Below are 15,226 nucleotides of genomic sequence, written 5' to 3' on the forward strand. Positions count from 1 at the left end.
GTGTGTGTGTGTGTGTGTGTGTGTGTGTGTGTGTGTGTGTGTGTGTGTGTGTGTGTGTGTGTGTGTGTGTGTGTGTGTGTGTGTGTGTGTGTGTGTGTGTGTGTGTGTGTGTGTGTGTGTGTGTGTGTGTGTGTGTGTGTGTGCGCATGCAGAACTCCGACATAGCTGGAACAGAATAACAAACACTCCTGCCTCCAGTAAATCTCCCAGAATCCCTCTGGGACAGGAAGTGCCCTTGTAACCTCATGGGTGGTTAGCTGGGTAGATCAGCTGCGTCCTGTTTCATGCTGTGTCCTGGGCGTGTGTGTGTGCCAGGGAAGAGTAAATCAAAATCTGTGGATGCCATTATGTCTCTATCTTCTTTGTCTTCTTGTAGAGGTGATACTCAAATGAAAACAAAGTACTTTAGCTCCCTTTAATCTTACCTTTCATCATTCAATCTTACTTTTTGTGATATGCAGGAAGCAGAGAAAGCTGGAATGATAACATTTGACATTTTGTAGGAAAACAGTTAATCAATCAGCAAATTAGCAATTGATTATTTCTCTAACAGTGTTTTATTTGATGTTTTACCTTTATGTTAAATTAGGTTATTGTCATTAGGAATCCGTTTTATCATTTTTGAGAACTCAAATGCTTTAACTTCATTACATTTCTAAATGTTTATGCATCATCCCCTTGAAAATCCTTTTTTCCTTATGTTTGGCGTCACCCTACACACAGCAAGGCAGAACTTTGGGATGAGTTATGTACCTCATGTTTACTTCCTCACTCATCACCGACTTTTGTGGGCCTTAAACTTGCCTACCTCTGCAGAAGGTCTGTTAAACCTATTGTATTCCTTTGTCAGCATTATGTAAATATCTCGATGTTCAGTTTAATTGGGCACTTAAAACTCTCTGCCTTGTGCTTTCTTGTTAGACATATGAAACACATCCGTCTTCCCCAAAGTAACAGCCCGACCTCTGAGCTGTAAACCATGCAGTGATCCGAGCCGCTGAGCCTCTTCACTTTTTTCTGCTCGCTCTCTGATGACTCACTGTCCCTATTGAATGTAAGGCTCCGTCTGAACATCTGTGCATTTCATTTCTCTGCAAGAATGGTGACGAGCAGCGTTTCCAGAATTGACTTTCCATGTGTTCTTTTGTCCTGATTTCCTCTTGTGCGTTTGATTCTAAAATTGTATCATAACTTGTTTTTAACGTTAGTGCAGTGTCTGGTTAAGACATATTATCCTCTGAAGCAGCGTTAAACATGATTCTGGCGTCATTCATCTTGAGCTTATCAATATCTAAGACATAGTCGTCCATACTGCTGCAACCTCCCGTCTCTCTCACATTGACAAAGCGGTGTTGTTTTCCCAGGTGTGTGTCAGATTCCTCCGTGGATGTTGCGGGTTACAGATCCAATACGACACTGCTTTCACACAGAGGAGCTAAAACACACACACACACACACACACACACACACACACACACACACACACACACACACACACACACACACACACACACACACACACACACACACGCGCGCTGAGTGCAGGAAGGATATTTAAAGATGTCTTTCACATTCTCACACAACAACATTCATTTTAACACTTGCAAGAAACACGAGTTGAATGTGGATGTGTGCCGTACTGCAACATGTCAGATTCAGTGTTTTTAGTCTTTCATATGTTGAGCTATTTCTCTGCCCCCCCCAGCTACTCAAAACACAACTTATCACCCTCAGAACATCAAGGTGCTCCTCTTTGCTGTTTCTTCTTCGTTGCGCCTTCACTAGATATGTTGGATCAAAGGTATTCATGGGGTTGCCAGGACAACCAAGAAAGGCTAAGAATAGGGTGTAAATGAGGGAGAAATAGACACTAAGTATGCCAGATATTGTGTTATTCCATGTGCCTGTGTGTATGTTTGTGTTGGGACAGGAAAGGGAGGGCAGGCTTATTTGTGTTGTTGTTGTTGTTGATGCTTCAGAGGAAGAACTGACAAAAATGAGAGTGTAGCTGCAGGGGAAACCTCCATCTCTCCCACTCTATCTTTCTCACTCCCCCTTTATTCACCCTCTCTTCTCTCCCTCTCTTTTTTACATCCCTGCGTCTCTGCCTCCCTTCTCTTGCAGTGTCCCCCCTCTCTCTCTCTCTCTCTCCTCAGTCCTCCCTCTCTTTCTCTCCCTGTATCTCTGTCTGGGGTTCTCTGTTTGCTTACAGCACTGGACTTCGCTGTATGAGAGGCAGCTAGCTAACTATGAGGCTGGGGAAAGACTACATGCTGGCCATTGTGATTGTCAATTACGAGGGTAGGTGCATCTGTCGGCTGGAAACTATAGTGCGGAGTTGAATGTTGTGTGTGAGCATATGCACAGGTAGACAGTATGTGCGCATCTCTTTCAACACTGGGGTGAAGTTTGTCTGTAAGGTGATTGTTCTTTACATGTCTATCACAGGGGTCTGGAGTCGTAGCATGCTGTTTGTGTTGTTACTGAATGTGTGTATCAAACTGTTGATGGTGGTGTGTGCATGTGCTGTCAGACAGAACATGTGGGTGTGTTATTGCTCCAGGAGCTCACTGTTCTCCCATCCCCCTCTGCCAGACCCTGCTCTGGCATGGAGCCGCATGCTAACTGAGGCTATCCCTGGCTAACTGCTACGTAGCTTCACTGTGGTCCATGAGCTGCATAGGTGCACGCCAGCTCCTAGACTTAGTGTCAGCATGCTCAAGCTTTTTCTTTTAATTCCACAATTGCTGTGGTGCTCTCAGAGGATGACACTGCTAACTTTGAGACATGATATACGCCTCGAGCCAGTAGCAGCTCTCTCTTCCTCTCTTTATTGGCAGGTAAAATCACTACACCCAAATTGTTGCAAAAGCGTAGAAAAATACAAACAAACAAGAAGAATAAATACGTCTTATAATAATACAAGTAAACATAGGATACATTATAACCTTGAAGATAGTAAACATATACTTTACAAGTCCCTCGACGCATAGACATGGATACATGTTGATCATTTATTATGCTTGCTTGATTATATTCATGTGACAAATATTATCTCTCTCCCTCTTAACCTCTATCTTCTTCTCTTCTTGAGCACGTTTCATCTTCATCCAGTAGTCCGTTCATTTCATACTGACATCACCATCTTCCCCCTTCCTCACAGCAGTCAGACAATCTCAGGTTCTCGCCATTGTAGTTGTATTTTCTCTGACCTATTTTGTTTTGGTCATTAAAGACTGCAACTCCCAGAAGGCAGTGCCTCAGTCTGACACCACAAGGGACATCTTTCAAGAACATATGTGCACATTTTGCTAGGCTTTATGGGCAATCTCTTATCCATTTGATAAATCAAAGTAAGTGTGTGTGTGTGTGTGTGTGTGTGTGTGTGTGTGTGTGTGTGTGTGTGTGTGTGTGTGTGTGTGTGTGTGTGTGTGTGTGTGTGTGTGTGTGTGTGTGTGTGTGTGTGTGTGTGTGTGTGTGTGTGTGTGTGTGTGTGTGTGTGTCAACTCAATCTGGTCCGCCCAGTCGTCCTGATGACATACAGCCTGCAGTCGTGGCGACAGGGGCTGTGTTTTATTAGCATGGTCAGCAGTTCGAGGAACTCTTTGTGTACACACACACGGTCACACACATGCACACACGCTTATATCACCTTTATGAGTTGCTGTGTGTGTGTGACCTTCAGATGAGATGACATGTAGTGTGTACGTGTGCGCCTGTATGTATCGATGTGTGTGTGTTTTCAAGGTAAATGCTGTATTTGCGCTGAATTCTGTCACTGTCAAATAAATCATGGTAACAGCCATCTGCTCTATATGCTGCTGTTGCGCTCGGTTGGGGAAGGGAAGTTTGCGTTTTATGTGAATCCATCCTGAGGAGCCAGCGTTTTTTAAATAATCGATCTTTAGTGTTTTTCTGTCTTTTGAATTTTGTAGCTGTATGCTGTGTTCCTTTAGCGTTAGTAGTTTGTCCAGGAATGTATTCATTCCAATCTAAGATTATTATCCTTCACCTTTATCTAGTCGTACATAGAGATGCAAGGTAGGCTTGATCATTGGAAGCAACATGTATTGCTGCAGACCTGGTACATATTGACTTCCTAAAATAGTTTCCATCTCTCCTGTTTTGATTTGTTTTGATGTCAGTGGTCTTTATGAGAAATATCCTAATATTTGATTTATAAGCTGATACAAAATGAAAGAAGTCTTAATGGAAATGACAGAGCAGATGTGTTTTCCAATGGGTTCAGAAGTTTCACAATTCTAATATGTAAAGAAGACTTAAATGTTCTGCAAAATGCAATGCAGATAGCAAATGCATCAGACAGCTGTTTAACTTTTCTAATGTGAGAGGATTGCTTGTATTTTTGACTGTGGGTCGTGATTTCTTTTTTTTAAAGGTATTTGTGTGAGTGTGTGGCACGAATACAACAACAGCGCTTAACTAGTTGGACTTGGTTGCGGTCCAACGAAAGACACGGTTTGTTAAATGACAGCTGCAGCAGATGCTGAGTAAACCATCAGCTATATGTTAACTTTAATATAACAGAGGCCATCTTGATCCTATGGTTGAAAACAATACATATATATAATATGCTGTATGTTTGGGTGTCGTTACGGAGGTGTGTTCATCCATGCATTTGAAATTCAAGTATTGTAAATCCTGTTGACATCAATAAACCTTCCTAATATTTGTGTTTTATCCCCAGATATCTGGAGTGAGCAGTCGTTCCAGACAGACCCCAACCTGCCTCCAGGATGGAAGAAGATCACAGACATGGCCGGTATCTACTACTGGCACATTCCTACAGGCACCACCCAGTGGGAGAGACCGGCCACACACCCCGCACCCCCCGGACAGACGGAGCCCCCGGCCCTGGGCGACCACCCCGTCTCCACACCATGGAAACAGTCCCTGGGCTCACTCAGCCCCTCACCCACTCCTGACCTCGAGGTGAGAGACACAATATTGGTAATATCTTAATTGTCTGTGCTCCATGCTCAAGATGGTTTAAGTGATGGCAAACACTTTGTAAGTCATGTTGGACCGAAACTAAATGAATCTACACTGTAAAGAGAGGATGAGGAACAATGGGGGAAACTATTTCAGATTTCAAGTCAGAGATTCATATTAACAAATAATAATTAAGTGAAACTCTATATTTGTAGTACAATTGGCAACAAATACATTACCGTAGTTTCTTGTGGCAACTGTTATTATGGTCATGATTAGTATAATTGGAAATGCAACACTTTTCAAATGTAAGTCTTTAGTTAAACCTCTGATAAAAGTGACTTTAATAACAAGTGTGACTATCGTACATTCAGTTGCGCCTTTTTAAGTACACCTACACGACAATATATATTAACCCAACAGGGTAGACATTTCTCTTCGGGGCACCAACCACAAAAAAAAAAACATGAGCTGTAACAAAACAAAACACAAAGCCAGTACACATTAAAACTAGGACTGTGGCTTAGACTTACTTGGGAATACTGTCAGCACTTGGTCACCTAGCTAAACTAATGCTTGATATATGAGTTCTGCACTAGATCCTGCCTTTCTGAATCCATTGTGTGTCTGCATGTAGTCGAGCCAGGCGGAGATCTTCTTCAGGGGGTCGACTCGCTCCAGCAGCACCACCTCTGACAGCTCCGTGGAGCCTCTCTCCATTCTGGAGCCCACTGTCACCACATGTGGATTTGTCAACAGCTGCTACTTTGTAAGTAACTCACACAACGTTTTTTTTCTTCTGTTTTATTGTACTTTCGGTGGTAATCCTCACATTTTGTACAAATTCAGACAGCTGGTTATAGAGAGTGAGACGGAGAAAGGACCGTCAATACTGCAGTCGAGCAGCAGAACACTGAGACAATCAATCAGTCAATCATGCAGAATGATGGAGCCATACGGAGAGAGGAAAGGAGATTGATAGAGAGGAGCATGGTGTAGATAAAGTATTGATCCAGTGAGAAGGGACTGATGGTGATAGATGGATGTGCCAGAATGACCTGCAGACATCTTGACTGATAGCCAGTGACACAAGAGCCAAAATGGCAGACAGACTAACATGGTAGATGTCCTCTGAATCCTCACTATAAAGATGTTTGTCATTCCTAAGGCTTCATGTCTCTGTCTCTCCGTAGCCTCGTTCCTCCTCTCTACAGGGGATGCCTGATCCAGAGCTGCGCTCTCAGCATCTCGAAGATGAAGACAAGGTACGACCCTTTAGAAACATTTCCACTTTACCTTCTTTCCCCGTGTGAACTGCCACCACTCTTAAGGTTCCCTTTTAGCTCAATAGCCTTTAGTTATGCTTCAACGTCTTTCACACTGTCTGTAAATGTGTATTTGTGTGTGGCACAGATAGCAAGAAAACCTTTAGCCTCTGTATGTGTAAATGGCTTTATACGTGTCTACTTGTGTCACATACAGTGCAGTGCAGTCAGAAAGTATTTGGACAGTGACATTCTTTCTTTTGGTTTGGCTCTGTACTTCTGCACACACAGGACACCATCAAAAGACTTGGAACATCCAAACCGTTTGTGAGCCTTCATGGACAAAGAGAGTCTTGTTTTTCAACAAAGCAAACCCTGAGACTAAAGTGCAATATGTCCTCCTACATGTTTATCTTTACAATGTTAACCTGATATACAATTGTGTTCTACTTTTGTATTTGTTGGATCATTATTGATATTTATTTGTAATGTTACTTCTCTTTTATTGTCTCTTTATCTTGTTTTAGTGGTACTCCTATTTTCCTTCACTTTTTGCTGTATGGCACAAACCACATTGGAATTTCGAAAATAATTACAAGATTAATGTTTTATCCATTTATTATCAACGTCAAGAAAAGTTTCACTGTCTAAATGACTACTTCTATGTCTTTATTGTTTATATTCTACTAATCAAGAATCAATAGATTCTCAGAAGTGAGTTGACTGTTCAACAGGAGCAGGAAACATTTGAGAAACATTTTGATTAAAAGCTTTTCATTACAGAAATGTTTTGCCAGGTCGCTCCTTATTGCACTTTACTCTGTGTGGAGTAAACTAGTTAGCTAACAGCCTTCTTCTGTCTTTCTTCCCTCTTACCTCTGACCCCCCCAATCTCTGCCCACCACTTTGTGTGTTTGTATTTTAACGCTGTATGTAGAAACCGGTGTGGAGTGAATTTGGCGGAAAGATTGATAGTGAAATGTGGAAGGCAAGTATAATGCACTCACGTCAATGAGTCGTGTTCTTGCTCTATCCTCACACACTCTTTTGAGTGGTATATTTTTGCATTATGTGCTCGAGATCCACTGCCTGGGCAGAAGCATGTGTGGCTGATGATTCAACATAATGTAACTGCACCAACCACAGCACTTTGTCATGCCTGATATGTTCAACTGTATGTGTTACTTGGCTGCAGCAACACACTCATAAGGTTGTTTTTTTCTTTACTCATGTGGCTAAAATGTTGTCATCTTCCCTTCCTACTGGCACCGATCTGAATGAGTTAACACACAGTTAACTTCCTTTCCTTTATCCAGCATGCCCCATTACACATAACACACCAACGCCATTTCTCCATCCAGCAAGGCCATCCCGCCCACACGTGGATGCATGCTGGCATACACGGTGTGGGGTCAAGAGACGTACAATTGTCTTCTGCCAGCTTGTGTCTCCATAGCCCCTCTCCCACATGCCCTGAATATTATTGCAGTCAGACATATCAGTGTTAGTTTGGAACAGGAGCCAATCCTGTTTTTGTTTAAGATAGTCAGCAGTGCGGTGGTTAAATTTATGGACATGTGCCACACCACCACAGTACTGTATGTTGTCAATCCTACAAGGCAAACAGTGAAAATACACATGGGATAATATGAATTTTGATAATAAAAGGTTATTTAAAAACATCTGGATAACTTTCCACTGCATCACCACGCAACTATAAAGAACCTATGAATACAATGACAGGTCTCCTATCTGTCTGGAGTTGTTATGTCATGTGGCATCAGACTTTAATAAAGTTTTCTTCATCTTAAAACCTGTGTGCAAAGGACAAACCTGCCGAACCCTGACAGTTTTAGCAGACAGTATTACAGGTCACATGTGTGAAAGGGGCTTAAAGGTGGTTGCCTTTTGGTCGAAGATGTGGGTTCTATTTTGGTGTCATTTTGCACTCTCTGATCATTTTCCCCTGTGTCCATCAGGACCTGCAGGCAGCCACGCTGAACTCTGACCCCAGCCTGAAGGAGTTTGAGGGTGCTACGCTTCGCTACGCATCACTAAAGCTAAGGTGGAATACCTGCACAGACACCCCCCCCCCCCACACACACACACACGGACACAAAAACCTCAGTTGCATTTAGTTGTCAAACTGTCTTTTCCTAGTCTTGCTACTCAATCACATCTTTCCTTCTACTGGTTTGGTCTAGTTATTTTGTTCTAATCTTGTTCTAAATCAGTGTTAGAGTAAATGAGGTCAGACAAAGTAGGATGTTAGTTCTTCTACTGAGGAAATGGCTTGATGTTCTCTATTAGTGTAATGACTGCCTGTAACCCCTACAAGCAGAACAGGGACCTTATTAGTTAAACAGCTAATGGTTGCAATGGTACTAATAATAACACAGTGTTTATTATATACCTACATTATTTGTTTTTAAACCTTTTTTTCAGGAACCGTCCATCAGAGGAAGACGAGGAGTCCTGCAGGGTCAACATGATCAACTCAGAAACAAAGGTAAGGAGTATTTCCAGTGCAAAGCTTGCATAACGTATCATCCTAATCTGTGGTTTTATACAGGTTTGAATCATTATTCACATTGTTCTGTAGCTATTTTAATCTATCCGTTAAGAAAACATTTAGATACAGTACATTTTACATTTCTAAATGCATGATAAATGAGTTCGTAGTCTGTTGCATTGTGGTCTTATTGTGTTGTCTTGTAATGCTAACTGAAAACAAACAAAATCAAAAATTACATATATTTCTCAGGGTTTCCGTTAGTCGGTAATTACCGGGTTTTAGCTGGTAAAATTTAATAAAAACCGGTAAATTCAAAACCTGCCGGTCAAAATGCCCCGATCGATTGGCAGCCGATCATTATCGGCCGATATTCACTCTTAATAGTTTGATCTGTGCTCTCTATAAAGGCCGATCAGGAGAGCTGCATCTGATCGATAGGGACATAAACGCGAGTGAAATATAACCGGACGCGAGAGAGAGAGAGAGAGATCAGATCAGCCGCTGCATAATCACCTGAAGCCCCGCCCACTGTTTACCGCGCTGCATGAGAAACTGACGGGCTGTCAGGAGAGAGAGGGAGAGAGGAAAAGAGAGGATCCGTTTCTCCCGTGTTATTATTCAAAGTTAATTAAAACTTTTGAATAATATAATTCATCTACAACAAGTAGTTTCTTTGAATGTAATAATTATGTTGTTTGTGGAATCATTTATTGAAAAATGAATCTGAATTTTTCGATCTGTTATGATTATAACTGAAGCAATATAAAAATGACTCCCATTAACTGAGTTTTCAACATCAGCATATCCGGTCCTAGTCCGGTAATTACCTGCTAACGGAAACTCTGCTACACAATTCTTCTTCTTATTATTATTATTATTGAAACATGACCGGTAAGTTTCAAATGTGTCCGGTAAAATAAATTCCGTCCGGACGTTTGACCTGCGAGAAAAAATCCTAGCGGAAACCCTGATATTTCTGAGTTTTATAGTCCTACTTTCAACACTTTAGAATATCACCAAATTCCTAGCAAACATCGCTTTCTGCTTTAAAAAATAAATGAAAGTTTAGTCTTCTTATGTCCTAAGCATAGACTGTATATAGTCCTAAACCTGTTTATTTGCTGGTGCTTTTTACATTGGCTTTCTGTGCTCTCATCTGAGTGAAGAGAGCGCCTCCAAGTGGTGAGACGGAGAGAAACAGATCCATGCTGCACCTTGGTGCATTCATTAGAGAGGCCTCTTAAACACTCACAGTTCAAATTCAAATGAGACATTTAAAGTTTTAATCAAGGAGTTATGCTCAATAAAACATCAGTCGGTAGAATGTCATTCCAATTAGGCAGACACCAGGAAATGTCAACACAAGGGATAAATACAACAGAAAAACAATGAAGCACTATTTATCTGATCTGATACGGTCATTGCATTCTGTCACAAAGTGCCGCAGATTGCAGGAAAGCAGACATACGTTCCAAGGTGTGTGTGGCATTCACATCGATGACTGAACAGATCAGAAGCTTTCCAGATTACAATGTGAAGCCAAAAATCAGCTCCATGACGTGCTGATTTGGCTGTCGATGGTTTTTTCCCTCTGTTTGTTTGTTTGTCCGGCAGAAACTCAAAAATCCTTAGCAACAGTGACATTATGATGAATACCAGACACAAACACAGTCAGGGCATCTGGACTATAACATACACACACACACACACACACACACACACACACACACACACACACACACACACACACACACACACACACACACACACACACACACACACACACACACACACACACACACACACACACACACACACACACACACACACACACACACACACACACACACACACACGTTTTATCATCCTTGGAACTGCCCTTCGTCAGGGGCGGACTGGGGGGAAAAGTGGCCCGGGGATTAATTGACAGACAGGCCCACTTAATGCACGGCATGTATCGGCTGGCCGGCGACGAAAGTATATTACTTAACAAAAAACCTATGCATTTTATATTATTTTGGACAATTATTCATATAGTAATCACATTACCTGAGCCCTTGAGTTGCCTAGAGCAAAATAGGTACAGCATATATTTAGGGATTTTAATGTTAACAGATCATTGATGCAATAACATTTTAACCCAATTTGCCTGACTTGACACATGGAATAAAACATGGGCGTAGGAAGCATCCTCAATGTGGGTGAGACAATTTAACAGGGGGTGTGGGCAGGTGGTGGACCTCACCTCCTCTAGGGGGGTCCGGGGGCAAGCTCCCCCGGGAAGATTTTTTTTTAAATGTTAAAGTTAAACGCATCAATCTGGTGCACTTTGAGAGCAAAATTAGGGACTAAATCTATGGCAGTCAGTAGGGGCTTGGACTGTGAGCCGTAGCGTCGCCGGTTCAAGTCCCCGAACAGACCTACATTTGGAGTGTGTGGACTTCTACTTGGAGAGGTCCCAGTTCACCTCCTGCCCTGCCGTGGTGCCCTTGAGCAAGGCACCGGACATCCCCCTTCCCCCCTCACTCCCATTGCTCCCCGGGCACTGTACAATAGCTGCCCACTGCTCCTAGTACTAGACTCCTGTTACTACGATGGGTTAAAAGCAGAGGACACATGTCACTTTGTGTGCTGTGTGCTCTGCATGTGTGACCATTAAAGAGGGTTTCATCCCTCCCAATTCTTCTTCAACACCCATATAAAACAGAACTGTAAACAGATTTACTTTTTCTTTCAACATTTATTCGAACAGCAAGTGGAGGCAAAAGTGACTGCACCCAAAACAATAAACCTGCTAGTTAACTAGCCTAAACTCAGTAAGAATGTGGGCAACACGTTCTTCTCCACAGCCGCGCGACCTCTGAGTCAGACGTCACTTCCTCCTTTTCTATCCTACGGGTACAGCCGTACAGCCACTCCCCCGAACCCTGTTTCCCTCTGAACCCAGGGCTCGCTACAATACTGTAGCTTATACTGTATACACAAACTATACAAAAAACGCCTTTACGCTTTGGAGCTTGTTTATGCATCTGTAAGCAACTGCCAGTTAGGTCTCTCATTCACTCACTCCTGATCGTTCACTGCGTAGTGACAGCTGCTACGGGCCTGATGTGTGAAATTGAAACTGATAGATAGAACAAAGGTAGCCCATCAAAACGGCCCAGCCCAGCCCAGCCCAGTGGGCCACACCCCGCTGCGCTGGGCTGGGCTGGGCTGGGCCGGAACACTTACAAATGTGGGCCGGTAGGATTTAGGTAAGCAAAAAAAAGGGAGTGGCCGGAATACTTACAAATGTCGGCTGGTAGGATTAAGGCAAAATAATTTTTTTTTAAAAAAGTAATCTTTTTTTTTTAGAGAATTTGATAACTTGATAAAAATCTGCAATTATCAAATCGCAAAGCCTGCGATTTTTTTAAATGTTTTTTTGTTCTTCTTGTGTGTCAGTCATCCACACCAATCAGAAGCGCTGTGCTCCACATGTACCAGTCATTGTTAACCAATCAGAAGTGGCCCATGATAGTAGGTGATAGACAGATTGATCCAATCACCTGGCCAAGTATTTTTGAAATACTTTTCGAAATGGCTTCCAATGGAGCTTTCCTATGGTTTGGTGAGGAATGGCTAAAATGCATGATCTGTTTGGTATTTTGAAAAATAAAAAGTATAAATATGCCTTATATAGGTATGGTCCTACACTATATTATTCAAATATAGCATGATTGGTCCACTTTCAATTGAGGATTCAGTACTGGTAATTTGGAAGTGTGTGTGTGTGTGTGTGTGTGTGTGTGTGTGTGTGTGTGTGTGTGTGTGTGTGTGTGTGTGTGTGTGTGTGTGTGTGTGTGTGTGTGTGTGTGTGTGTGTGTGTGTGTGTGTGTGTGTGTGTGTGTGTGTGTGTGTGTGTGTGTGTGTGTGTGTGTGTGTGTGTGTGTGTGTGTGTGTGTGTGTGTGTGTGTGTGTGTGTGTGTGTGTGTGTGTGTGTGTGTGTGTGTGTGTGTGTGTGTGTGTGTGTGTGTGTGTGTGTGTGTGTGTGTGTGTGTGTGTGTGTGAGCTGCTACCACCTGCTGGTCTGGATCTGTGACAAAACTTTCCCCAGACTCCTGAAACACAGAGCGATGCACTGTGGGTATTACTGTGTGTGTGCATTCTGCAGATTAGAGAAGTCACCGGTGTGAACGTCCCCTCACTGAAGACACAATGTGTTAGTATGTTTTGTCCCGCTGTATGGCAACTGCCGACTTTTTTTATCTGAGCATTGAATCCACACTTGAATCAGTTTTTCCTCCAACAAACCATGATGTCAGTGTGATGGGGCCTCACTTTGTTTTTCACTCTGACCTCTTTCATCTAGTACTTTCTGAATGGATGGCTGAAATGAAATGAATACTTGATGAGGACAGATGGATGTGTCTCTCTTCAATCTGTCTCATATTGACTACAAACATGTTTTGCTATCCTCATCTGTTGATTTATGTTTTCGCCTTGGTGGAGTCCAAATAGTTCTGCTTTCCTTACAATCCTGCCAGTTCTAACACCCACGGTTTTAATCACCATGTTGTTAAAGTCAGGCAAACAAATACTTATATAAGCCTCATGAAACCCTAAAACTAAAACCTGCTACTCAGTGTGCAAACAGTTGTAATATGTCTGTAAGTGATGTACTGTATAAATAACAGTATCGTGGCCTGGTGTGTCTTTCAGTGCTTTGCAGTGCGATCTCTGGGATGGGTGGAAATGGCCGAGGAGGACTTGGCACCTGGAAAGAGCAGCGTTGCCGTTAACAACTGCATCAGACAGCTGTCCTACAGCAAGAATGACATCCGAGACACCGTCGGTATCTGGGGAGAGGTGAGGAAAATAGTTGTTGTTGTTATCTTTGCAGATTTATAAATAGTTACGAGGGATAGTACTTGTAGAAAACCAGTTAGATCAATTAAATGTAAAGGTGGAGCAGAGTTAAGAGCTAAAAAAGTTAGCCAGGGCAACCGTCTCCTCAAATCTATCTCAAAAGATGGAGGAAGGAGCGGAGAATGAAGAGAGGAAAGTGGAGCGATGTTAGGAAGTCTCTCTGCTGTGGTTGGGTTTAATCTGAAGCAACAGAACAGAGAGCGGGAGGGAGCTTCTTCCTCCTTCAATAACCTTTCATCTCCCCCCCCTCTTTTTTTAAGGTTTCATTATTTATTTAGGCAGAGACACACACCGCACACCACACATGCACACACAGGCAAATATACTTTTTAAGATAAGTAAAAGAAAGCACCTGAACTTTTGAATAACCATTTTTTTGCAATGTATTGAGCTGCAGGAAAAAAAGGATTGCATTTTTTCTGTGATGAGATCTAAAGTGTGTGTGTGTTTTTCAGGGGAAGGACATGTACCTGCTGCTGGAGAACAATATGTTGAACCTGGTCGACCCCATGGACCGCAGTGTGCTTCACTCTCAGCCAATCGCGAGTATCCGTGTCTGGGGCGTTGGCCGAGACAATGGCAGGTTAGTTTGCAACACTTATTTGTTTCTACTTTTAAATATTGAGTTATCCTCTTTTACTGTTTCTATATTAATCATGAGTGTGTTGGATTGTGGTTTTCTCAGACTGCACACAGGCTCTAAATGAGCCTTAACATGACTTAGCTGTGAGTCATTTCAGCGTTATTAACCAAACATGACACCGTGAGGCTTTTGTGGCTCATGTTTACATTTTCAATAACTTGAATGTTAGATAGATTAGTCACTTATTTAAATGAAGCCGATGCTCAATAAAAGGTCAGGGTAACAATTGAGGGCAGCAGGCGAGTGCTGTGGTGACAGGCAGGGGTTAATGATTGATGATGAAGGGAAGCTAATGCAAGATTAATTCATCTGTACAAAGGAGAGGATGAGAGGGAGAATGGCCTTTATCCTGCCTCGCCACAAATCCCCGGCTCGCTGTCGGTACCTTGGCTTTCACTCATAGAGCTTTCACCTCAGCGTAGCTCAAAGTGTGGTGCTGCTGCTCGGCCACCAGCAAAGGGCGCTCTGCACTGCTGCTGAACGCCCGAGAAGGAAGGGAAATGTAGGTTAACAGGCGCAGCTGGGTGGTGAGAACTGGAGAGGTCGGTAGCTGCTGTATTCATCATTTGAGCCGTATTCATAATTTGAGCCGGCACGCGCCTGCACATATATACACACACACACACACACACACACACACACACACACACACACACACACACACACACACACACACACACACACACACACACACACACACACACACACACACACACACACACACACACACACACACACACACACACACACACACACACACACACACACACACACACACACACACACACACACACACACACACACACACACAACCACACACAACCACACACACACACAACCACACACACACACACAACCACACACACACACACACAAAGAGGACTGCACTCACGCAACGAGGAAAGGCTGAAAGCTCTTGGCATATGCAAAACTGCAGAATTC

At 42.8% G+C, this 15,226-nt stretch overlaps 1 protein-coding gene across 6 annotated transcripts in view; it reads left to right on the forward strand.

Annotated features, from left to right (window-relative positions):
- The window catches only part of apbb2b (amyloid beta (A4) precursor protein-binding, family B, member 2b), a 50,604-nt gene that overhangs the window by 21,353 nt on the left and 14,025 nt on the right, over positions 1 to 15,226 (forward strand). For 4 of the 6 annotated variants that reach the window (XM_079664079.1, XM_079664082.1, XM_079664080.1 and 1 more), the window contains exons 5-12: positions 4,709 to 4,953; positions 5,591 to 5,722; positions 6,147 to 6,218; positions 7,156 to 7,206; positions 8,198 to 8,283; positions 8,664 to 8,727; positions 13,435 to 13,581; positions 14,097 to 14,224. In XM_079664079.1, the coding sequence (XP_079520205.1) occupies positions 4,709 to 4,953; positions 5,591 to 5,722; positions 6,147 to 6,218; positions 7,156 to 7,206; positions 8,198 to 8,283; positions 8,664 to 8,727; positions 13,435 to 13,581; positions 14,097 to 14,224 (925 nt within the window). Of the gene's footprint in view, positions 1 to 120; positions 2,302 to 4,708; positions 4,954 to 5,590; positions 5,723 to 6,146; positions 6,219 to 7,155; positions 7,207 to 8,197; positions 8,284 to 8,663; positions 8,728 to 13,434; positions 13,582 to 14,096; positions 14,225 to 15,226 lie in introns of those variants that run through there. The other 2 variants (XM_079664084.1, XM_079664083.1) reach the window with 2 other exon arrangements.

This window comes from Notothenia rossii, assembly GCF_949606895.1.
Source record: "Notothenia rossii genome assembly, chromosome: 1".
NCBI lineage: Eukaryota > Metazoa > Chordata > Actinopteri > Perciformes > Nototheniidae > Notothenia > Notothenia rossii.